The 26,190-nt window shown below is 40.9% G+C and overlaps 1 protein-coding gene across 1 annotated transcript in view; it reads left to right on the forward strand.

The window, feature by feature from the left end:
* Nucleotides 1–3,361: 3,361 nt before the first annotated feature.
* The window catches only part of LOC145403829 (uncharacterized), a 140,949-nt gene continuing 118,120 nt past the window's right edge, over nt 3,362–26,190 (forward strand). Inside the window, exon 1 of the mRNA XM_080275521.1 lies at nt 3,362–3,423. Within this exon, the coding sequence (XP_080131647.1) occupies nt 3,409–3,423 (15 nt within the window). The 5' untranslated portion in view covers nt 3,362–3,408. The remainder of the gene's footprint in view (nt 3,424–26,190) is intronic.

Genomic DNA, 26,190 nt, shown 5'->3' on the forward strand with positions numbered 1-26,190 from the left:
TTATTTTTAGCAGAACAAAGAACAGACTTAGCACGATTCCGGGCAGAAACATAAACTTGTGATTCAGGGGTGGGTTGGCTCTGGTACCTTTTATAGGCCCTCTCCTTGTTGTGGACAGCATCAGAACAAGAGTGATTTAACCAAGGCTTTCTTGCATTAGTCAAATGATATGAGAAAGAAATGTATGCTTCCATGCTTGAGAAAATAACCTCCATAATGAGCAAGATGCACTCAGATGTCTCCCTGCCATGGAAGCAATAATCATTCCAGGGGAAATCAAGGAAGTACTGCCTGAGGGTCTCCCAATCTGCAGCTTGAAAGTGCCACAGTCGATGTTTCTTTTGGGGGTCCACAGGCCGCACCGGAGTGATACGACAGGTCAAGGTAATAAGGTTGTGATTGGAGGAGCCCAACAGAGAGGAAAGATTAACAGCGTCAGCAGAAGGATTAGTTGTAAGGAAGAGGTCAAATATGTTGGGGTTCTCTCCAAGGTGGTCAGGGATACGGGTGGGGTGCTGTACAAGCTGCTCTAGGTCATTGAGGATAGAAAAAGTGTAGGCTTGTTCACTAGGTGGATCAGTGAAAGGAGATGAGAGCCAAAGGTGGTGGTGAACATTGAAATCTCCTAGAGTGGAGATTTCAGAGAATGAAGAAATGGATAGAATGTGTTCCATTGTAGAAGTAAGATAATCAAAGAATTTTTCATAGTCAATAGAATTAGGAGCTAAGTAAATAGTACAGATATATTTAGTCCGAGAATGACAAGAAAGCCGAAGCCAGAGAGTAGAGAATTCAGAAGAATCAAGTTCAGGAATACGAGAGCAAGATAAGTCATTGCATATATATATACACAACAGCCACCTTTGGCTTTGAAATAAGTATGGAGAAAGTTGGAGGAAGCAGAAAAGGGTTTGTTGTTAGTTGCCTCAGACAGCTGAGTCTCTGTCAGGAAAAGAAGGTGGGGTTTAGAGAGGGAGAGGTGGTGTTGGATAAAGAGAATGTTAGAGGAAATGCCACGAATGTTGCAGAAATGAAGGAAAAAGTGAGTCAGACAGTGGTTCCAAGAATCTCGCAGAGTCATCACCGGGAGAGGGGTGGTTGGGGGCATTTATCGTCCCCCCTCCTTGGGGACTCCGAGGCCTGGTTATTCTGTGCATTTTTTTTTTTTATTTTGGAAAGGAAGTGTAGTGTGTACTGTGCATGTAGACTGGTGCTGGAAACTTGTATTGGAGAGCATGCTGGCCTACTCTCTGTGTTACTGAAACACTGAAAAAGTTCAGCAAAAGGGGATGGTCAGGAACTAGTCCTGAGGGCTGATGAAATGGGAGCTCCAGCTCTCCCTGTCATCAGCTTTCCATCCACCTTGAGAGTAATGCCCTGCTCGACTGGTGCATGTGGAGATGGTGAGGGATGATAATTGGGTGCAGAAAGTGTGAAGTGTGGATGAGGTCGTAACCTCAGGGTTAAGGGACTGAATAGGGAAGCTGCCAGAGAGCAAGCAGCATGGAGAGCTGCCAGTAGGTGACCAAGGCTAACGCATGCATGTTGGGGCCTTCAAAAATGACCACAATAATTTATGTGTTCACTCTTTCTTTTCGTATCCATAAATTTTTTTTAAGATGAATATTTCTGAAAGCTGTCATTTTCTAAGTCACACCTTCAAAATACTGAAATGTTCACACTCTTTTGGCGATACTGTGGTTAGTATTGATTGGAAAGGTTGCATGCCATCTTCAGTATTTTACTCATATTGTTGGTCTTTGGAAAAAATAATATACAGTACGTATGCATATTTTGCCAGTCCAAAATTACCAAGCCTCAAAATATTATAGTGGCTAACTATGGTGTTTAACAACCTGAAAATTGATATACAAATCTCTCTATCAGTCAGCAAGATATGATTTTTTTTTTTTTTTTTTTTTTTTTTTTTTTTTCACATTGGATTTCCACACTGCAGCAGTTTTTGGATCAGTAGCATGACTCAATCTGGCATGTTTATGTGGGGCTCATTGAGAAAAAAAAAAAAAAAAAAAAAAAAAAAAAAAAAAATTGTGGACATGATTAGGCTTGTGAGGTGTAGCTAGGATTCCAGGGGCTTATGAAAATGTGTGAATGATTGTTTGGCCTATCTCACCAGGCCTGCTGATGATAATTTCTGTCTGTACTGTCTTTTTATGTGTTTTTTATATTCTACCCAACCTCATCCTTAGGTGGGAAAAAGACCAACCATTATCATCATCATCATCAGGAGCAGCAGCAGCAGCAGCAGCAGCATAATTTGATGTTGATGATGGTGATGATGATTATTGTTGTTATTATTATTATTATTACTATGAATATTGTTATTATAATAATAATTATTAATATTACTGTGAGTATTATTATTATAATAATAATCCATCCATCCATCATCCAATCCTACATTGCCCCATGAGGAGTGTAGGAGCCCGGGGCTAAGCAAGTTGATCATGACATTTAAGATGAGTGTGACCAGCCTCACCCATCCCTTAGTGGCATTATGTGAGCAATAAACCCCAGCCACCCCTTGGATATAAACCTTCACCGTCTCAATCCGATTGGACTCTGTAATTACCCACTAAACCACCAGGTGCCAAAATTTGGTTATATGGTTACCATCCAGCATAGGACTGTAAATGGTTTCCTGGTGTACAGGAAACCATTTAGCATGTCACTCAGTGTAGAATCACTCACAGGCAGAAGGAAGAGGAAAGAATGAAGGAAAGAAAGACAGAAGAGTATGGAAGGAAAGAAGGAATGAGGAGAGGAAAGGACAGACACCCGAGAGCAGCACTACATCGAGTGAGTCGATAGTGAGTGCCCCCACCTACAATAATTATATTATTATTATTATTATTATTATTTATATTATTATTATTAGTAGTAGTATTATTAGTATTATTTATATTATTATTATTATTGTTATTATTATTATTATTATTATTATTGTTGTTATTATTATTATTATTATTATTATTATTATTATTATTACTATATTATTATTATTACAGCACTTGGAATACAATAAAGTCACTTAATATATTACCTTTTTGTCAGATTATTCTGTAAAGTTTGCCAAAAATTGGAAAGAAATTGCTTGTTAGAGTTTCATTATTATCAAGATAGTTGATTTTCCGGTTTCTCAGTTTATATTACCAGCTGTTGGGGGAAATGTTGTGGTGATATTTTGAAAAACATGTCTAGTGCGTAATGATGACTTCATGCTCTACTCTATCAGAAATGGATGGTAACTTTGTGTTGGTTACAGTTCGCACGGGACAGTGGACTGAAACTGAAATGAACCGGCTGAAGCTTGGGCTGAAGAAAGTTTGCAATGTAAACTCACTGGAGGAGGCTGGAAGGTTGAAGAATATCGGCTGGAAGAAGATTATGCCTTATGTCAGGGTATGTTTATCACCAGTCATGAATAATTTACAGCTTTGCTGATTATTCCTTAGTTATTCACTGATTTCTTGTCAATTTTTGCCTTTCACAAAATGTAACTTTTTCCTACTTTCTTTTGACTTCATGAAAGTATTAATCAATCTGTTGGCAGACCTTTAGAATCATACTGGGTAATTGTTTATCAACCAATCCACTGAGACACTGATTGAGGCTTCATGGAGGTAGTTTTGTTTCTTGAAGAATAGTCTCTTAAACTTGGAGGACTACTTGTTTATGGTGATTTCAGTTATAGTACTCACAACCCACATTTGAAACTTTTTTCCTCTGAATTCAGTTAATTGATTGACAGGGATTGTCGATTTTAGTCATACGTCTAACTCAATTCATATATTCGAACCGGTCCTTGATTTGATCTTACCTCTGTTGGTTGCAGTGGCATATCAGATGTGGAAGTTGATGCCAGCAACCCTTTAGTCTCTGACCATGCCTTGATCACACTTAAACTTGAAGTCCCTAGATTTTCTTGTAATAGGAAGGTTATAAGGTCCAGAACTTGCTAGAACACTTACTACTATCTGATCTGCCATGCAGTAGATCAACACTTAAACTACAATATATATATATACGGTATATGTAGTAAAACCTTGAGATAACAGACTTCAATAGACCGGAATTCGCTTTTATTGGACTCAAGGAGCTACCGGACTAAATTCTTATATATCGAAAAAAGTCCGATAAAGCCAGAAGCAGTCCGGACTGCCTGACCACTTCATGTATGTTCACCACAATAAGGTAATAAAAGACATGGTTATCAGTGTACAGTACAGTATTATTATATATATTATACCATTTGATTAATGTAGTGAAGTTATAAGACAGTACAATACCACAGTGGTAGTCAAAACAGTTTAAAAACCATTCATGCGATCCGGACTAATGTCTGATATATCGGCAAAAGACCGGAATAGCAAGGGGAAGTCTGTATGTCGCTTTTATTGGAATTTCGCATTTTTCAGTATGGTTTGGGCCCCAAGTAGTCTGTTATAGTGAGGTCTTGCTGTATGTATATATATATATATATATAGATAGATAGATAGATATGTATATAATATGTATATCCGTCCGTCTGTCCGTTCATCAACCAATCCTAAGTTGCCCCATGAGGAGTGTAGGAGCCTGGAGCTAGGCAAGTTGGTCCTGACATTTAAGATGAGAATGACCAGCCTCACTCATCCCTGAGTGGCATTATGTGAGCAATAAACCCCAACCACTCCTTGGATATAAACCTTCACCGGCTTAACCCCTAAACCGCGACCGTCGACAGCCGCCCTCCCGGGTGGCGGGGTTTGATCGTGGTCTGAGTACCTGTAGGAAAATATTAGCCAAAAATCAGAGATTAACCCTAGAACATTATACTTGGTATGGCAGATAGTACTTACATTCAGCTTTCTCCAGAAACAGGTGTTGAGCCTTCGTGGAGTACCCAAGGACTTGTGGAGATTTGCAAAGTTGGGTAACAAAATCTTCACTTTCACACCACCAGCAACCCGGTTTCCCTCTCTACCACAGCCTCATTCTATCACAGTAAACTTTATACTACAACGTACAGGTAGTTTGGAATCCGTATTTGTACAATAAGCACTGAAAATAAAGCTAAAATCAACGAAGCGTACGGCCAACATGCAGCGCGGCGGCGGTCTTCCCGTCACTCAACAAACATTTCCATTTTCACAGCTAAAAACACGTATACTACATTATTTTCAATCATATTACTTCCCAAAAGATCACCACTGCGCGCTTTTTATTCTTCCTTACACCCGTCACTTTATTCTCGTTCCTGTCGGCCACTTGCACTGACTCGGAAGAGCTAGAACTTGCCATAATGTTACTTTGAAAGCCTGCGGTAAACTGACGCCAAACAAGCAAACCGCGCGAAAAAAAGCTAGTGTGACAACTGGGGAAACAAGCGTTTCCTATTAGCATAAACTGCTTGTGAGAGGAGAGCGCAGATTTACAGTTCTGGGCAGTCAGAGCGCTGCCATATATCACAGCCAGGCTGGCCGGGCCATGGTGGTGAGAGGGAGGGGGGAAAAACGCGATACTTGGCAACAACGGAGGTCAGTAGTACAAAGGTAAAGTATGCTAATTGTAGCTAAAGGGTGGTGGTGCTGATAGACAATACCAGCTGGAACATCCTTGCCCGCGTTTATTCAAAATTAACTCGAATCGCAAACGCGACGATCCGCCGTTATGTCCTTTTTGGCGAGCGTCACAAACGCGACGACCCGCGCTTCAGGGGTTAATCCGACTGGAGCGCTGTAATTACTCACTAAATACCAGGCGCCAAAATCTGGTTATATGGTTACCACCCAGCATAATAAATGGTTTCCTTGTGTACAGGAAACCACTTGGCTTGTCTCTCAGTTTAGAGTCACCCACCCGCAGAAGGAAGAGGAAAGAATGAAGGAAAGAAAGACAGAAGAAAGAGTGTAAAGTCACCTGTAGACAGAAGGACAAGGAAAGAATGAAGAAAAGACAGAAGAGGATGGAAGGAAAGAAGGATGAAGGAGAGGAAAGGGCAGACACTCAAGAACAGCACTACATCGAGTGAGTGGATATATATATATATATATATATATATATATATATATATATATATATATATATGTGTATATATATATATATATATATATATATATATATGTATATATATATATATATATATATATATGTATATATATATATATATATATATATATATATATATATATATATATAGATATATATATGTAACATATATAATATATGTATATATATATATATATATATATATATGTAACATATATAATATATGTATATATATATATATATATATATATATATATATATATATATATATATATATATATATATGTAACATATATAATATATGTATATATATATATATATATATATATATATATATATATATATATATATATATATATATATATATATATATATATATATATATATATATATATATATATATATATATATATATATATATATATATATATATATATATATATATATATATATATATATATATATAATCTAATTATCTATCTATCTATAAATATAGAATATAAAATATACATATACAGTATATGGACCCTGTGTGGTACAGCGGTTGAGTGTGGGTCTCACATGCTGGTGGATGCGGGTTTTCCTCCTGCCATACTTGTAAAACCTTTGGGAAGCACTCACTGAGCCACTGACCGCTTTGGTGGACATTTCGGATGCTGTGGTTGAACCAGTGTCACATAGTATGCTTGCACCCAGTCAGCTTAACCCGCCACGTCTCGTTGACGTGTACTGTATATATACATCCACACGTTTTGTCACTGTCAGTCCCGTTGACATATACAGACGTGCATCAATTGCAAGGTCCCTAATTTGCACAATTTTCAAGTTTCGTGCATGATTTTTGGTATATATACACGGGACACCTTCCTCTACAAGATGCCAGGCAGTGACAATGCTTTACCCCGCATGACCTCCCCCCCCCCTGCATGCCATTGTCTCAGCCATTCACCTTTTACCAGTGACCTGGCCAGTAAAGACATGTCGTGCCACGGTGTGAAATTCAGGGCCAGAGTGATTCTTCAATCAGTGACAATGTGGAGGACAAAGTTTACGTAGCATTAGAGGAAGAAACAGTCAGAAATGATGATCAGGTAATGTCGCCAAAAAAGATGAGGTATGTTGATGTTTGGTGAGTGAAACAATGCTTATATTGCCTATATTACTGTGTGAAAACCAATATACTCTCGTACTACATTTAAATTCATACCAAATATATAAATAAATACCATTTATGAGCTGTGTGGAATAGTTACCCTCCCACAGAACTCTTTTTTTTTTTTTTTCTTTGGAGCCAGCCTGATAGAAAACCCAGAAAGGTAAAGGTTACTGGTACCTGTATTGAGTATTTTAAACCCCAGGTGAACGATTTCACTATGAATTTTCAATGTTTCTCACCAAAAGCCGAGGTTTGAGCCAAAAAAAAATTGTTTCCAAAATTGGTCGGGATTGGGGGAAGTCAGTGGTGGAAAATTGGTCGGGAGGGGGCGGATTAAGGTGGGCCAGTTACATTTGGTTCCCAGACTACACACGCACACATCCAAAGCCATTCCAACATTACAGTTACACTGACAAGCACTTCTCACCCCACATACAGTCTCTACCAGACAGTCTGAGCCACTGGGTAGAGATACATTGGCTGTATTGTCCCTGCTTCGGTATGGATAGGCTGATTCTGCAGTGGACCTCAACAGCTGATGATGATGATGATGATATACACACATACAGTACAACCTAGATATAACGGACTTCACCATAGCGGAATTCATTTATAGGACTCGAGGAGCCAAGTGGACTAAATTCTTATGCGTCAGGAAAAGTCCAATAAAGCCAGAAGCAGCCATGTTTGGAATAAGCGAATAAACAAACAAACAGAGGGAGATACCATAACATCGGTCCCTCCTCTCGCTTCTTCTCCATTCCTTCCCTTCCTCCGTGTCCCTCTCCGGAGAGAGAGAGAGAGAGAGAGTGAGAGAGAGAGAGAGAAAGATGAAATTGAAAATGAAAATTAAAGTAACTGTGGAAATGAGTGTAATAGTGAGGGTGAAAGAGAGCACACAAGTGAATATGGCATGTCAAAGTCAGAGGGGGAGAGAGAGAGAGAGAGAGAGAGAGAGAGAGAGAATAAATACAGAAATGACAAGTGGCGTCCCCCTGGCATAAACAAATGAGGGAGATAGGCATAACCTTGATCCCTCCTCTCTCTCTCCTTCTGTATTCTCTCCCCTTTTTCTCTGTCTCCGGGAGAGAGAGGTGATAGTGAATGAAAAAGTGAAGGTTAGTGAAGGCATTGTGAAGGTGAAAGTAAAAGTGAAGATGAAAGGGATGATTAAAGTGAAAGTGAAAAGTAGAAGGTGAAGGTGAAAGTGAAGATGGAAGGTGAAAATGAGGGTGAAAGTAAACATGAATGTGAAAGTGAAGGGGAACAAAGTGGAGAAAGTGAATGTGAAGTCGAAAGTGAAAATGAAGGTGAAAGGTGAAAGTGAGGGTGGAAGTCAAGGTGAAAATGAAGGTGTAAGTGAAAGTGAAAAAAAATGTAAAAGTGAAAAGGTGAAAGTAAAGGCCAGGAAGAAAATGAAGGTGAAAGTGAATGTAAAAGTGAAGGTAAGAGAAAAGTTATAAGTGAAGGTGAAAGTGAAAGTGAAGATGGAAGGTGAAAGTGGAGGTGAAAATGAAGGTGAAAGTGAAAATGAATGTAAAGTGAAGATGAAGGTGAAAGTAAAGGCCAAGAAGAAAATGAAGGTGAAACTGAATGTAAAGTGAAGATGAAGGTGAAAGAGAAAGTGAAGGTAGAGGTAAAAGAAGGGAGGGCAAAAGTGAAGGTGAGTGAATAATTGTAAAGGCAAATGTGAAAATGAGAAAGTAAGGTTGCAAGTGAAGGTGAAATGGAAATTGAAAATGAGAGAAACTGAGTGTGAAGGTGAATGTGAAATGAGCATGGAAGAGAATATGAAAGTGAATGTGAATGTCAGAGTGAACTGAAAGTGAAAGTAAAAATGAATGGGAAGGTGAAGATGAAGGTGACAACAAAGACAAAAATATTCGAAGTAAAATGGAAGTGCCCAGTGCAGGGAGAGAGAGAGAGAATAAGTGCATGAATGACAAGCAATCCTCTGTGCATAACAAAAGGAGGAGGAAATCCAGGGGGGAGTCCAGTTGTCGCTTTTTTCAGACTGGCTTGGGCCCCAATTAGTCCGATATAGTGAGGTTTTACTATATATATATATATATATATATATATATAGTGAGGTTTTATTATATATATATATATATATATATATAGATGGATGGATAGATAGATATATACTGTTTATATCAGTCAGTCATTTCCTGTGGCACCTTACAGGATGCATAGGGCCTCGACCTACTCTCCCCACCAATATTTGTCTCTTGCCATCTCCTTCAGGTCCCACCAACACTCCTTTCCTGCTTCTCTTTTCATTGTCCTCAACCAGGTTTCCCTTGGCCTACCTCTGCCTCTTCTTCCTCTAGCATTCCACTCTGACACGTCCTGTATTAAACTGCCTTCTTTTCTATATATGTGCCCCAGCCATTTCCAGTGAGACGGTCTCACATACTCATCAACTGGTTCCACTCCCGTAATATTCCTTACCCTTTCATTTGTAACTCTGTCTTGCCACTTTACCCCAACAATCCTTCTCAGTATTTTATTCTCAAATCCAAATACTTTCTGATCTGTTGCAATTGTGCTGTACCATGACTCATGCCCATAAATTAAAATTGGTCTAATCATGGACTTGTAAATTTTTACATACATACATTCATATATATATATATATATATATATATTGCCAGACGCCATAATCCCGTATGGGGTGGCCATTTGACTCTGAGTTATTTGTTTTACAGGGAGGGGCACTAACCCTCCACCAACCCACTTGACACGCAGGTAGCACGTATGGTTTGGTTATATGGTTACCACCCAGCGTTGTAAATGGTTTCTTGGCTTACAGGAAACCATTTGGCTTGTCACTCAATGTAAAGCCACCTGTAATGGAAAGAAAAGCATTAAGTAGTGACAGGAAAGATGGGAGAAATAGGAAGAGAATAGGGCAGGCACAGAAAAAGAATGATAAAAGGCTAAGGAAGAAGTAGGCAGCATTACATCAAGTGAGTGGATGATAGTTGCCACCACCTACCACTAATATATATAGATATATATATACATACAGTACCCTCGCGTCCAGCACGCGTTAGTCCAGCACGATTCGAGTCCAGCACGGTGAGCAATTAATTAGTGTTATTTAATACGATTTAATTACTGCAACACGAGTGTGTTAGCATAACACGCACAGAGCTCCGAGAAGTGGGCCAAATCCGCAGAGTTCACTCTAGCACGATCATCCCCGGTCCAACACGGCCATACTGGACATTCCCATGATGATGATAGCCAATGAAAAACTTGTGATCAAGCAGCCTTCCCCGTCCGCTATCGTGATGTGATCGTGATGCCGCCCAATTAAAAACGCTTCTGGTGTCACGTGATGTTTTGTTTACATTTCTTCTGCCACAGAGCCACTCAGTCGCATAATTGCATTGGAAGGTGCTTTTTTCTTGCTGCATTTTCTGCCCTTGTTACTGCATTTTACTCTGCTCACGATGCTTAGGAAGCCTTCTGAGAACCCCAAGAAGCGTTGGCACCTCCCTCAGGTCACCAAGCTAGAATGTATCGAGAGGAAGAAGAAAGGGGAGAGGAAAGTTGACATTGCCAAGGCCTACGACATGAATGAAGCCAACGTGATCATAATAAAAAACTTAAGACAAGATCCTGGCAGCCGAAGGCTATCACACGGCACTTCATACCAGGTTTGCTGAGGATACGACGGTAAATCGGAACGGTAACGTGGTAAAATTGCCGACGATACCACGGGCATTTGGAATTCATCTGGATGGATTCCTGCCGAGGATACGGGCAAAACAGTGTGACCAAACCCAGGCGACTCGACAGAGAATGTATCGTACTACAGTATTGAACATTTAGCCTGACACTGAATACATATTAATATTTTAGAATAAATATCAATCGTTTTGAAACCCTTCTCATCGGCGTGCGTACCAGTTTATAAACAAAGTTGCTTCTCCTTATTCTCTACCGAGTCAGCGACAGCGATCACTTTCCACAGTCACGAGACGGGGTTCTGGCAACAGTGCGAGAAGCATGCACTTTGTCGAGGATTAATGGACGAAGATAGTAATTCTGAGTGTGATTTCGAAGGATATATGAGGGAGGTTTGATTTCGAAGGATTTATGAGGGAGGTTGAGGAGGAGCAATAGCCATTACCCGCTAGTGACGCCAGCAACCATCCTCCGGGGACCCACTAGGACTAACTACAGCCTTGGATACCACCTTCCATTCCCAGCAAGCCCACCAACACTATCCTAAAAGGTTAGTTATCATTCATAGCACAGTACCATTTATTATAATTACAATAGTACCAATATATGTATAGGTATATGGTAGGTATTTAGGGTGACTTTTCCGAGGGTTGCTGACATAATTCATTTTTCCTCATAAGCTCTATTGTTAGTCCAACACGTTTTTGGTCCAACACGTGACCCATGCATGACAATATTACCGTGCTGGACGCGAGGGTACTGTATATATATATATATATATATATATTTTCCTTGTCCTTCTGCCTACAGGTGACTTTATACTCCCTCTTCTGTCTTTCATTCCTTCATTCTTTCCACTTCCTTCAGCCTGTGGGTGACTCTACACTGAGTGACAAGCCAAATGGTTTCCTGTGCACCAGGAAACCATTTACTACGCTGGATAGTAACCATATTACCAAATTTTGGCGCCTGTTGGTTTAGTGGGTAATTATTGCGCTATAATTGAATTGAGCCGGTGAAGGTTTATATGCAAGGGGTGGTTGGGGTTGATTGCTCATGTAATGGCTCTCAAGGATGAGTGAGGCTGGTCACTCTCATCTTAAATGTCGAGACCAACTGCCTAGCCCCGGGCTCCTACGCTTCTCATGGGGCAATGTAGGATTGGATGATGGATGGATGGATAAGTAATCCCTCCACTATCCGAAGTAATAGAGCCAAAGGCATGTCCGGAAAGTGGTCCTCTCCGGATAGTGGGCACCAGCCTCCTGGACTTGTACTTATGGACCCTAACTCAGAAAAACACCTATACAACTCCCTCTGGACATGCATAGCACCTATTTAAGACCTAAATCACATCAATAAGGGACATAAAAGACTGAAATAAAAGCAAAAGAACCATAAAATGAGGTTTTTGAGGTAGGTTTATACAATATTAAACATTCTGGGTCCTTACAAGTCCCTGGCTCCTGGACTGGTAGTTATGGACCCTAACTCAGAAAAACACCTCCCTACTGCACATGCATAGCACCAAAGACACCACATATTCACACCAATAAGGGATATAAAAGAGTGAAATGAGGTGTTTGAGGTAAGTACAGTATGAAACATTCTGGGTACTTACAGCAAGTCCATGGCCATCTTGATGAATAACCATCTCCTCTCAGACTCTGACAGTAAGAAGGATTTCCTGAAGCACTTGCAGTACACTGTTCATGAAGTCTTGCACTTAACTTAGTAATTCGCACTGAGAAGTCCATTCTCTTCACACTGCGCACTCTTGTCTTATGCTCCATTGTAACTTAATAATTGTTGCACTCTGCACTTTAAGTCTTTCCACTCATAAAATCAGTTTCAAAACAAATCACACAAGTTTATTTACGTTAAATTTAGTCCAAAAATTGTTTGTCTTTTCACTCAAATTTCTAATTTCTTAACAGTACTGTATGCACTGTTTTTCTTTCACTGCACAACACTAAATTTCCGTGTGGTCTAGTGGAGAAGTTCTTGCTGTTTAATCACTGTCAGAGTCTGAGAGTATCGCCGGGAGGTGACCTAGGGGTGCGTCGCTGGGTCGTGGTGATGGCGTACCCACTGCAGACGACTCTGAAGACAGATGCAAACTCACGTCAAGCGGTGACTTCACCGTGGCTGATGTGCTGGGCTGTGGCTCGGAGCATGAGGGCCTGTCTTGGGGAGGCAACAGAGTGGAGCCAGGGCTGAGCACAGCGGGGGTCACAGGCCTGAAAAAGCTGTCAGTTGTTGATTGACGCAAGGAACGATGATTCTGACGATTGATGATGCGCTGCCTGAAAGCACGCACTTCCTCCACAAGTCCCAAGGGCCCCATCTCCCTGTTGCAGTCCGGGTGTTCCAGGTAGTCGAGAACGAACTCGAGGTGTTCCCGGAGTGTGCTCAGCTTGGGGATGGCTGGAGTAGTGTCATGCTGAGATGAGTCTGCATCATCGTCGCTGTCCTCGTCGGAATCTTCAAGCTCGGTACTGACACCTTCAACTGAAGATGCGATCTCGATATCAGACAGGGTCTGATACCCAGGATCACCCTTGTCGTCATCCAACCACTCACGCACATCGTCCACATCAACATCGTCGCCGTGCGTACGTAGACATGCATGGAAGTCATCCACGTCAAAACCTAGGAAATCTTGCTCCACATCCGTCCCGAGAAGTAGACGAGACCAACCATTTTCTAGAGTTTTGACAGAGATTTCCTTCCATGCACTGGCCCAGTTGTAAATGGCAGACTTGATGTTGTAGCGGCGAAGGTTTTCCAAAGTCCGCTGGCCTCGCGTGTCTCGTCCCTCCCTGCGCTCGTCCTCGTCCTCGAGAACAACCATCACCTCGTCCAGGAACTTCCTTCGGTATAGGTGCTTCATTGCCATGATCACTCTTTGGTCCATTGGTTGGATGAGAGCAGTCGTATTAGGTGGCAGAAACATGCACCTAATGCGGCCATTCTCAGCCACCAAGTCCTTGTCACACGGGTGGTCAGGTGCATTGTCAAGGAGAAGGAGGGCCTTTACCTGGTCGCGTGGGATTCTCAGTTTTTCTGTCTGGTAATGTATGACCTCCTTGATGAAATGGCGGTGGAACCAGTCTTTGAAGATGTGGGCTGTGAACCATGCCTTCAAGGAATGGTACCAGACGACAGGAAGGACATCCATCACCCCATGAAGACACCAAGGCTGCTTTGCACGGCCAACAAGAACGGGCTTAAGCCGGTGCATGCCGTTAGCATTGGCACAACACAAAGCAGATAGCTGTTGCTTGGAGAGCTTGCGGCCAGGTACACGCTTCTCCATCTCCTCTGCTGGAGTGTTCGTAGGCAAAGAGCGATAGAATAAACCAGTTTCGTCAGGGTTGTAGACTTGACCGAGAGTGAGGCCCTCCCTGTCGATCAAGCGCTTCACCTTGTGCCGAGACTCCTCTACTCCATCCTTGTTGGCGTCCAAAGCTTCGCCATGAAACTTACGGTTGGTAAGACCATGTCGCAACTTGAACGCGAAGAACCAACCCTCGGATGCCTTGAAGTCTAGGGCGTCGCGAAGCCTTGCGAACTTCTCAGCAGCAGCCTTCAGCTCCGTACCACGTACCATCACATCAGCAGCACGTTGCTGTCGATACCAAATCAACGTGGAGTGGTCGACTTCAGCAACCTTGGGAGTAAACATCATCTTCCTCTCCACGTTGCGTTTGCTTTTTGACGTTTACTGCATGAATTTGTCTCGGGATCTCTTAATATCAAACAAAGTAGATTGGGCCAGGTTGAACTCACGGAGGATGCGTGACGAAGACCATCCCGCATCTACTTTCTCCAATATCTCCCGCTTCTTCTCCAGAGTCAAAACCACTCTCTTCCTCTTCTCAGGCGGCGGGGCCATCATCACACACACGAAGGAGAGGCACGAGAGCAGCAGGAGTGCCTGCAGCAGGTAAGGCACCACCACAAAAGTGAGCACGTGGGCAGCCATGACGACGAGCGTTCACTCACGACAAGAGATGGGTGGAAAGTGGGGAGGATGCAGGGGCGCTCTTGCGGACATCGGAGGAATGACTCACCACAACAAAGCTGTCCCACGCCGCACGCTCCAAGTTCAAATTACGGTTGGGAAAAAATATATATATATTTTTTTTTTCGAATTTTTTGCGGTTTTCGGACCATTTTGGGACTATTGGATTCCGGGATGGTTATGTCCGGTAAGTGGGGATGTCCGGAAAGTGGACGTCCAGAAAGTAGAGGGATTACTATATATATATATATACAGAGATAGCCCAATTATCCGGGCTATATGGTGTTAAGGGGTGCCCGATTAGTCCGAAAGCTCGATTAATCCGGCGGAAACACAAGTACTGTACTGTTAGACTGATTTATTTACTGGTTAATGTACACTTAAGTACCAGAAAGACCTTTCCAGTTCAATGTATATTCCTCCAGCTTGTTTCAGTATTTTTCAGACTATATTCAGTTCTGTAAATCACGTTTTCTTACTGAAAGATTTCCTCCCTGTTAGTATCATCACGTTCTAAAGCTGTACCTACGATTGTTTCCAGCACAATGGACGAAACTCATCGTACTCAAATGTGGACTTCGTTTCCTAACTCCCCAACCGAAGATTAGGTTAGGTTACATTATTAGGTGCAGTTAAGCTAGGTTAGGCCAGGTTTAAACACTTAGATTAGAACAGTGTCTTCTGCCATTACGTTAACAAATCAAAGAGTCGTCACACCAGAACAGCTAAAAACAGCGGGGAAAGATTTAACAAGAAATGTTTATTTACCAACCCAGAAATAATCAGAAAAATATAACAGACTATCAGGATGAACTGATTTGGTAAGGTGCTTTTACTGCCAACAGCAAAGCACATGTTTACCCCCCTCAAATACTCAATGTTCGTGAGTTCAGAAATTTGTGTGCTCCCGTGGCAGACCTTGAAACCATTTTTTCAAAGTTATAAAGTCAGTTTCTTTTTCTTACAGATGTGAAAAGACTCGTCTGGTACACCTGGCTTTTTCCCCTCCTCCCTAAACCCATCTTGTGATTTGTTATGATTCGTGAAAGATAATTAGGGGGCATGTTACATTAGAATTTAAACATAAAGTTAGGGTGCATGTTACTTTAGCATTTAAACATATCGGCGAAAACATCTGGGATGAACGGACCGCCAAGCTGTTTGGGATGGTAGAGTAGGGTCGTGTAGCCATACCAGTGACCTTGGTTCCCTTCCCATAATTGTTCGCAGTTTTCATGGCTCTCCCTAACTTAACGTTACTGACACCGGTACAGTAAAGCATTGTTCAAGGCTAGCAGCCATAAGGGGTTAATGGAATACATTATTGTTTGTATCAATACTCTCTCTTTCACACATACACGAACGAACAAAAGAATGTGCAATAAATGTACACTTAACTGTAAGGAGCAGAAATAACTGTATGCTTTGTCGGTCCGAAATGTGTTGGGAAGCGACATCGAACAAAGAATGTGGAACTGAATGCCACCTTACGAGAACACTTGAGATGAAAGTATTTTTTCTTTATTAGTAAACATAATTGTTCCATTTCGTCCTTTATAATTGTGTAACTCGTAAAATTTCATCCAAGCATACACCCTAATAACCTTACCAATTCAATTCATATTCTCTAGTTTGTTTTCTGTATTTTTCTAGTTTGTTTTCTTATTATCATAAGGTTCCTTAAGCCTTACCTACGATTGTTTCCGGCATAATGGAAGAAATTTACTCATAATTAGGGTGCACGTTACATTAGCATTTAAACATATCGGCGAAAACATCTGAGATGAAGTGGCAGGCCGCCTGACTGAGATGGTAGAGGAGGGTTGTGAAAACATACCAGTGACCTTCGTTCCCTTCCCATAATTGTTCGCAGTTTTTTACAGCTCTCCCCAACCCAACATCCCTGACACCGGTACAGTAAAGCATTGTTCGAGGCTGACAGCTATGATGGGGTTAATGGAATGCATTATTGTTTGATTAATACTCTCTTTCACACATACAGTACAGTACACTTAAGAACGAACAAAAGAGTGAACAGTAAATGTAAGAGGAAGAAATAACAATGCTCTGTCAGTCCGAAATGTGTTGGGAGGCGCGATACCTAATGAAGAATGCAGAACTGAATGCTAACTTACGAGAACACAGGAGATGAGTATTTTTTTTTTTTTTCTGATTAGCAGACATTCTTGTTTCATTTCGTTCCCTAAAACTAGGAAACCCATTACTTTTCGTCTAAGCATACAGCCTAAAGACCTCACCAATTCACTTCATATTCCTCCAGTTTGTTTTCTGTTTTTCTATTTTGAGGGAAGTAAATTACCTTCTCTTGCTGAAAGATTTTCTCTTTTATCACGTTCTTTAAGCCGTACCTACGATTGCTTCTTGCATAATGGAAGAAACTCATCGTACACAAAAGTGGATTTAGTTTCCCAATTTCCCAACTGGAGCCCAGGTTAGGTCAGGTTAGGTTAAATTAGGTTAAATTATTAAGTAGTTAAGCAGGGTTAGGCTACGTCAGGAGTATCAGTTGCCTCACCAAACTCCACCCTACCACCCTTGTGAACGAGTTGTGAGCAGGAGGTGTGGGGGTGGGCAGGGTGAGCAAGATTCTGGTTTATCCATGCCTCTCTCCCTAGAAACTGGATGCTTCCTGTTTAAACCGGAGCTATCATATGGATAATTCTATGAATTACTGTACCACTGAACCATTGGGTCACGGCCTGGTTATACCGAAAGCTGGATAATCCGAGCCTGGATAATCGAGCTTCCACTGTATATATATACAGTAGAACCTCTCTCATTCGGACTATATGGGGGGAAGGGTTGTCCGAATTAGCAGATTGTCCGGACCATCAGGGTAATCTCCAGTTCATACCAAAAACTGTCTACATATGGTATGTTTGTTAATTATTAACATATGTGGCATATGTCAACCCTACGTAACTCCAAAAGATGAAAGGATACTAAAATAACCAAACTAATCATGTACGATAGTTTTGTATTGCACAATTTACAGGTAAGGCGATGACAAGAAACTAGCCTACATTATAAATTGTAGTAAGTGACTAAGGCCCGTGTAGGCAAAAAAAATAAATTAATTAATTAACTGTAATATTTTGAATAAAAATAAAACTTATGTAGGCAAAAAATACATTGTCATCTTTGGCATATTGATAACACCCATATGGGCAAGAAGCTAATATTTGATGTACAAGTAAAGCACATTTAAGTACAAAAAATAACCTACAGTAATCACTAAACACTGCAGAATATTCTGACCCATTTTTGTGTAAGCAAACTCCTGTGGAGTTAAAAAAAAAAAAAAAAAAAAAAAAAAAAAAAAAGTGTAGTGTGGTGAGGAACTACGGGTAGCCACAGTCGCCCTGTGCTCACAATTGTCCTCAGCAGTTTATATAAATTATGATTGTACAGTACTAGTGTTCGAAGCCAGAGTTACCATCCATCATTGCTACCTTTTGACATATCCATAGCAAGGAACTGTTAGGCAGTCATGAAAAAATAAAGGATTACGACATCCACTTGTGGTGCACTGCTGCACCGTTGTCTTGAGGAGTGTAGGGTTGCTATGACAACCACGCAAACGCCTGACTTTGTACTGTTGCTCACACGTTTCTGCAATTTGTTTTACATTCATGTTGCTAGAAAGAAATACTGCATGCCCATCAAAATACAGTATGTTAAAATCTATTGAAACCAATATTTGTCACGTCGAGTAATTATCCCTAATGAAGTCTTGTGATGAAAAATTACAAAAAACTGTGCTGTGGTAGCATCGGGTGGCTGGTGGTGTAGTGTGGAGAGACTTTGGAGCATCCATGCGTTACACAAGGCCAAACATCTGTTGACTGCACTGACCCCTCCATAATTTATAAAATGACAACAGAACTGTACTCACATAAAATCGGGCAACAGATTACAATATGCGGTACAGGACCTGCGAAGACAACAAAATGAATAGTAAAATAACAGCCCTCAGTGCGTAATCTCAACTTGTCCCTCAACGTGGGGAGTGAGGTGCAGTTGACCTTTATAATTATGATGCTATAAATAATAAGAAATAAAATAAATTACTCAGAAATAAACTGATATAGGAATTAATTGATTCTGGTTACTTACTAGTTATGTGTTAAGTGGAGGGTTGAGGCTCTGTAGAAGCAGACCGTGATGAAGGACGTGGGTTGAAGAAATTATCAATCTTCGTTTGTGTCTTCCTATTCCACTGCTCCTTAATTACTATATCTCGTAGAGTCCTCATATGCTCGTAGTAAGGTTTCATGTTGCTGTAGGGGCAGTGATCGAGGAATTTCACTAGCCAATCCATGTGTTCCCGGGCTTGTGACAATGGTAATTTTTCAGGGAGATCATCATCATCATCACTGTTATCATCAGGGCTATCAACATTATCAGCTCCTACAACACTGTCTGCAATTTCTTTATCTGTTAGGTTTTGGCATCCAGGATCATCACCATCTTCATCCAACCATTCGTCCACATCCACGAGGGTTAAGGTCTCTCCAGCAGCCAACAGAGTTTTATGATAATCCTGAGGCTGGAATCCTTCAAGTCAAATTCAACATCGTCTGAATACAGCAACTGTTTCCAAGCATTCGATAGAGTAGTGGTTTTCAATTCTCTGCAAGCCTTTGCCCAGTTAAATATCATGGACTTAAGGTTGTAATTTCTAAGATTTTCGAGTGTCCTCTTGCCTCTTGTGTCATCAAATCTGTCCTCACTCGATTCCAACACCACCATTACTTCCTCCAAAAACTTTCTTTTGTAAAGTCTCTTACAGGCCACGATGATACCTTGGTCCATAGGTTGAATAAGAGAGGTTGTATTAGGTGGCAGAGCAAGACACCTAATTTTTCCATCTCTGCTACACAGTTTTTCAATGTTCGAGTGTGATGGGGCATTATCAAGAAGCAGTAATGCCTTAACATTTTCTGCGGGAATTTTAAGCACCTCTGTTTGATATTTTCTTACCTCAGGATCAAAATGATGGTAAAACCAGTCTGATGTTATCTCCCCAGTAAACCATGCATTTGCACTGCTGTAATAATGCACTGGGAGCTCATGCATGATATCTTTGATAGCTCGAGGTTGTTTTGATTTGCCAACAAGGACAGGCTTGAGCATGTGGCTGCCGTCGGCATTTGCGCATACGAGTGCTGATACTCTCTCCTTGCTTAATTTTCTCCCAGGGATTTTGGCTTGATTCACTGATGCTTGGGTATTTTCTGGCAAGGATCTCCAGAATATACCAGTTTCGTCAGCATTATAAACCTGACACAGACGTAAATCTGAACTATCAATGATGCCATTCAGTTTTTTTCGGAACGGTTCCACAGCTGCAGCATCAGCACTCAGGGACTCTCCACACACCTTCTTGTTCCGTATATTATGTCGTTTCCTAAATCTCCATAACCATCCACAGCTAGCTTTGAAATTGTTATGACCAAGATGTTTGGCGAGCCTTTCTGCTGCAGATTGGAGTTCAATTCCTCTCACTACCACTCCGCATGATCGCTGCTGTATGTACCATTTATAAACAGCCTCTTTTAGATTCTTGTCCAATGGCATTTTTAGAGTTTTTCTTTTATTTTCACCACAGTCACTGTTTGTAACATCAAATTTTAAAGCAAACTGTCTAATTTTATCTTTGTTTTTCTTGATGTCCGACACAGTTTGTCTGCCGATACCAAACTCGTTCACGAGTTTTCCTGGTGGAACACCAGCCTCTAGTTTATCCAGTATTTTCACTTTATCTGCAATACTTAGTGTTACATGCTTCCTTTTAACACCTTTATTGATTGCAGAAACTACACTTGCATTAAGAGGCATGGTAAGGAGGATTAACTTTTGAAATACAGCGTAAAAATATAAATGGTTGGTGAACTAGTTGATGGAACGAATGCTAGCGTGTGTTTAAACAGGCGCCCATGTTGCGACCTAGCGTGGTCCGAGACTAAACGAATGACGATCACTTTCCGCACCGATACTGAAAATGACTTTAGAATTACTTTCAACATATTTTTGGAGCTTATTATTTTTAAATTTTGTCCGAATTAACAGATATCCGGATCAAAGGGGTCCGGACCAAAGAGGTTCTACTGTATATATATATATATATATATATATATATGTATATATATATATGTTTATATACATATAGATATATATATATATATATATATATATATATATATATATATATATATATATAATATATATATATATTCTATATATAGTTTATATATATATATATATATATATATATATATATATATATATATATATATATATATATATATATATATATATATATATATATATATATACACATTTATATATATAAATTGATTTCAGAAGAATGGAAAAAATTTACTCTACATACTCAAAGGTGGTTTGGCCATGTGGAGAAGATGGAGGGTGAAAGACTGATGAAGAGAGTGTATGTGAGTGAGGTGGAGGGGGGAAGAGGGAGGGGAAGGCCGAGAATGAGATGGAGGGATGGGGTAGAGGGGTATATGAGAGAGGGGAGTGTGAGTTGGGAACAGGGCAGTGAAATGGCGGGGGACAGGGCGACGTGGAGGCGATTTGTTTGCGGCCACCCTAAACGAGATTCAGGCGTCTGGCAATAGATAGATAGATAGATAATTTCTTAAAGATGTGAAGAGAATTGTCTGGCTCACCAAGCAATGTGCTTTTTAGCTTCCTAAAGCCGTGCTATGATTTGCTATGATTCATGGAAGAATTCATAAAGCTACGGTACGTTTACCATATGGACAAAAACATCTGAGATTAAGCAACCCTCTGATTGCTTGGAATGGCAGCGTAGGGTTGTGTAAACATACCAGTGACCATTGTTCCCTTCCCATAATTGTTCACAGTTTTTTATAGCTCACACTAATTTGATGTCACTGACACCGGTACTGTAATGCGTTGTTCAGTGCCAGGGGTTATTAAGGGATTAATGGAATACATTACTGTTTGCATCAATATTCTCTCTTTCACATACACACAAAGATGAACAAATGAATGAGCGCTAAATGTATGTTTAACTTTCATCCAAAGACCTTACCAATTCATATTCCTTCACTTTATTTTATGTATTTTTCTGACTCTTTTTGGAGAGAGTACTGTATACAGTACTCACTCCAAACACATTTGTAATAATGTAAGTAGTGATGACAGGGTTCACTAATACAAATGGTGTACTGAGTGGGTAGGTAATATTCCGTATCATTTCGGCCCACTAATTTAAATATATTTCAGATTCAGGTATAGTGCTGTATTGTTTACACTGTTATACAGTATCATACAGTATACAGTATTCACTCCAAACACATTTGTAATACCACGAGTGGTGATGACACTGTTCACCAATACATATACTGAGTGGGTAGGCTTTTTGATTATTCAACAAATCCAGTATCTCGGCATCGGCCCAGTCCTGTAGATAGCGAATGATTGGACTTTTACTGAAATATATTTTACTGATCTACCAGAAGACCCGCCGACATGTCGTAAAAATACCCCCGCTAATACCAATACACCAGTCCTGTATGAGACAGCCCTAGTATATATTCAATATGGACGGTGGGTGTTAGCGCCGAAGTGGTGACATGTAGAGGTGTATGGTATGTAGGAGGACTGCTGGGCCTTGATAGCAGGCTGTGAAGCCTATGCCCAGAGTCGGACACATAAAAAATAATAGTAATCACTCTAATATCCGGACGCCCAATATCCGAACATCTCCACTATCCGGACATAAGAATGCTTCATACTGTACTTTTTTCCATACTATACTTACCTCATTTTACTCTTTAATGCCCTTTATTGGTGTGAATAGAGTGTTAGGAGCTATGCATGTGCAGTAGGAAGGTGTTTTTCTGAGTTAGGCTAGGTTAGGGTCCATAAGTACCAGTCCAGGAGCCAGTCACCAGAATGTTTATTATTGTATAAACCTACTTCTAAACCCTCATTTTATGTTTCTTTTGCATTTATTTCTGTCATTTATGTGCCATATTGGTGTGATTTGGGTCTTAAATAGGTGCTATGCATGTCCAGAGGGAGTTGTATAGGTGTTTCTCTGAGTTAGGGTCCATAAGTACAAGTCCATAAGCTGGGGCCCAATATCCGGACAGAACCAATATCTGGACCTACCTATGGCTCTATTACGTCGGATATTGGAGTGATTACTGTATATATATATATATATATATATATATATATATATATATGGAGGTAGGAGGGTTTTTCAAGAATACTCCCCAAGTATCCCTGCTTGTCGTAAAAGGCGACTAAAAGGGTTGGCGAAGGGTTAGTGCCCCTCCCCGGAAAACAACTAACTAAAAAAAACAAACAATAAGCCTCGGACAAGGACTGACCAAACGATGATGACCAAGGACCGGACAAAGGACATGGTAATTGGAACTTGGAATGTAAGGGGAGCGAATGATGAGGTGAGAGAGAGATTGTCCAGGTGCTTGAGGGTGCAAAAGTGGATGTATGTGGAATAACTGAAACAAAATGGAGAGGAGAAAGTGTGAGAGAATGGGAGTATGGGTGGGGTATATGTGCAGGAGTAGGTGAGAATGAGAGGGCAAAGAAAGGAGTATGTATAGTTGTGAGTAAAAGATGGATGAGGAGCATAAGACAGTATGGATCAGTTGGGTCAAGGATTGTGTGGGTAAAGTTGAAAGTTGGAATACAAATGTGGGCGATTGTGTGTGTGTATGCACCAATGCAAGATCGTGCTAGAAGAGTGAGAGAAGAGTTCTGGACAATTGTAGAAGTGTGCATGGAAAAGTTTGGAAGGAATGAGCGAGTGTTTTTGATTGGTGATATGAATGGTAAAGTTGGGAATGTGAAGGTGGATGGAATAGTTGGTGAGTGGGGTGTGCCTGCTGAAGTAGATGAGAATGGAAGTGCGTTAGTGGACATTTGTGCTGGGAGGGGGTTGGTGATAGCCAATACCCTCTTCAGGCATAAAATGATCCACAGGTATACATGGCGAGTGATGAGAAGGGTGGGTGGTGAACTGAATGAAAGGAAGGCAATGATTGATTATGTGTGTGTGGATGAAAGGATGCGAAAATGTGTAAAGGATGCAAGAGTGTATAGAGGTTGGGGGAGTGGACTTTCTGACCACTACTTGGTGGTGGCCAGAATTAAAATGCAAGTAAGATGGAGAAATAGAAGAAGGGAAAGACGAGAGGAAGGAGTAGTTGCAAGGAGAGTGGAAAGGTTACAAGAGGATGAGAAAAAGGCAGAGTATAAGAGAGAAGTGGAGGAACGATTGGGCAAAGATGAATTGGAGCAGATGGGAGACGTGGAAGATGTGTGTAAGATATTTACAGAAGAAATATGTGCAGCATGTGATGTGGTGTGTGGAAGCAAGAGAAGACGGAGGGGGGTACAAGGAACAGCGTGGTGGACTAAAGAGGTGAAACAGGCTGTGGCACAAAAGAAGAAAGCATACAATGAATAGGGGCGTGGAAGAAGTTGAGAAGCGGAAGAGAGAGTTATATGTGGAAAGAAAGAGAGAGGTGAAAAGATTAGTAAGAGAGAGTAAGAAGAGAGTGGATGAGGAATTTGGAAGGAATTTGAGTGTAAAGTGGAGGGACTGTAAGAAAATGTTCTGGAGAGAGGTGAAAAGAGTAACACAGGGTGGAAGTGAAGTTAGCAGGGGAGTGAAAGATAAAAATGGTAGATTACTAGTGGAGAAGGGAGAAAAAGTGAACAGATGGAGAAAACACTTTAAGGAATTGTTGAACATAGAGGATGGAAGTAATGCGAGTATAAGTGGCTGGGGAATGGCTTGGAGAAGGAGGGAGGTGAGAAGACAGGAAGAAATCAGTAGGATAGAAGTTGTGAAAGCAATGAAGAAAGGTAAATCGGGGAAAGCCCCAGGAATTGATGGAGTGTGTGGTGAAATGCTGAAGCATGGGGGAGAGATAGTAGTAGAATGGATGTGGAAGATGTTCTGATTGGCCTGGGAGGAAGGTAGAGTCCCGGAGGATTGGAAGTCAGGTATAATTATTCCCTTGTACAAAGGAAAAAGGGAAAACGAAGTGTGTGGTAATCATAGGGGCATTTGTCTTCTTAGTATAATAGGAAAAGTGTATGGTAGGATACTTATAGACAGAGTTAGAGAAAGAACAGAGAAATTAGTTGGAGAAGAACAGGGAGGCTTTAGGAGGGGAAGAGGTTGTGTAGATCAGATATTCATTCTTAGATCTTTAGTGGAAAAGTTTCTCGAGAAGGGAAAGAAGTTGTATGCGGCTTTCATGGATTTGGAGAAAGCATATGACAGGGTGGATAGACAAGGATTGTGGAAAGTGTTAAGAATATATGGAGTAGATGGGAAGTTGTTGAATGCTGTGAAGAGTTTGTACGATGGTGCGAAGGCTGCAGTGCGTGTGGATGGTGAACTAAGTGAATTATTATCTTTGAGGGTTGGATTGAAACAGGGATGTGTCATGTCTCCATGGTTGTTCAATCTGTACATGGATGGGGTAATAAAAGAGGTACAAGGTAGGGTAGTGGATGTTGGAGTGGCCCTGATGAGAGAGGATAGTGTTTGGAAACTCCCTGTACTGTTGTTTGCAGATGATACTGTGTTGTTGAGTGAAGATGAAGGGGAGCTGCAAGGCTTGGTGGATGAGTTTGAGAGAGTGTGTAAGAAACGTAATCTAAAGGTGAATGTAGGGAAGAGTAAAGTGATGGTCTTTGAGAGAGGTTAAGGTAGTGAATGTACAGCGAGGTTGGATGGTGAGGAATTGGAAAATGTGAGTACGTTTAAGTACTTGGGTAGTGTGATGAGTAAGGATGGAGGTTTGGAGGGTGAAGTGCTTGAAAGGGTACAGCAGGGAAGAAAGGTTGCTGGTCTTTGAAAGCAGTAATAAGAAACAGGGAAGTGAGCATGGAAGTGAAAAAGTTACTACATGACAGTATTGTGATACCAACTCTAATGTACGGAAGTGAAGCTTGGACATTGTTGGAAGGACACAAGTCAAGAGTGAGAGCAGTGGAAATGAGTTATTTAAGAGGAGCCTGTGGAGTCACACGGAGAGACAGGCTGACGAATGAGGATATAAAGGAGAGTTGTGGTGTTGATGTGGATGTGATAGGAAGCGTTATGAGGAACACACTGAGATGGTTTGGCCATGTGGAGAGGATGGAGGGTGAAAGACTGACGAAGAGAGTGTATGTGAGTGAGGTGGAGGGGGGA

This window comes from Coenobita brevimanus, chromosome 1, assembly GCF_032717465.1.
Source record: "Coenobita brevimanus isolate Jiangsu-jjx chromosome 1, ASM3271746v2, whole genome shotgun sequence".
In the NCBI taxonomy this organism is placed as follows: Eukaryota; Metazoa; Arthropoda; class Malacostraca; order Decapoda; family Coenobitidae; genus Coenobita; species Coenobita brevimanus.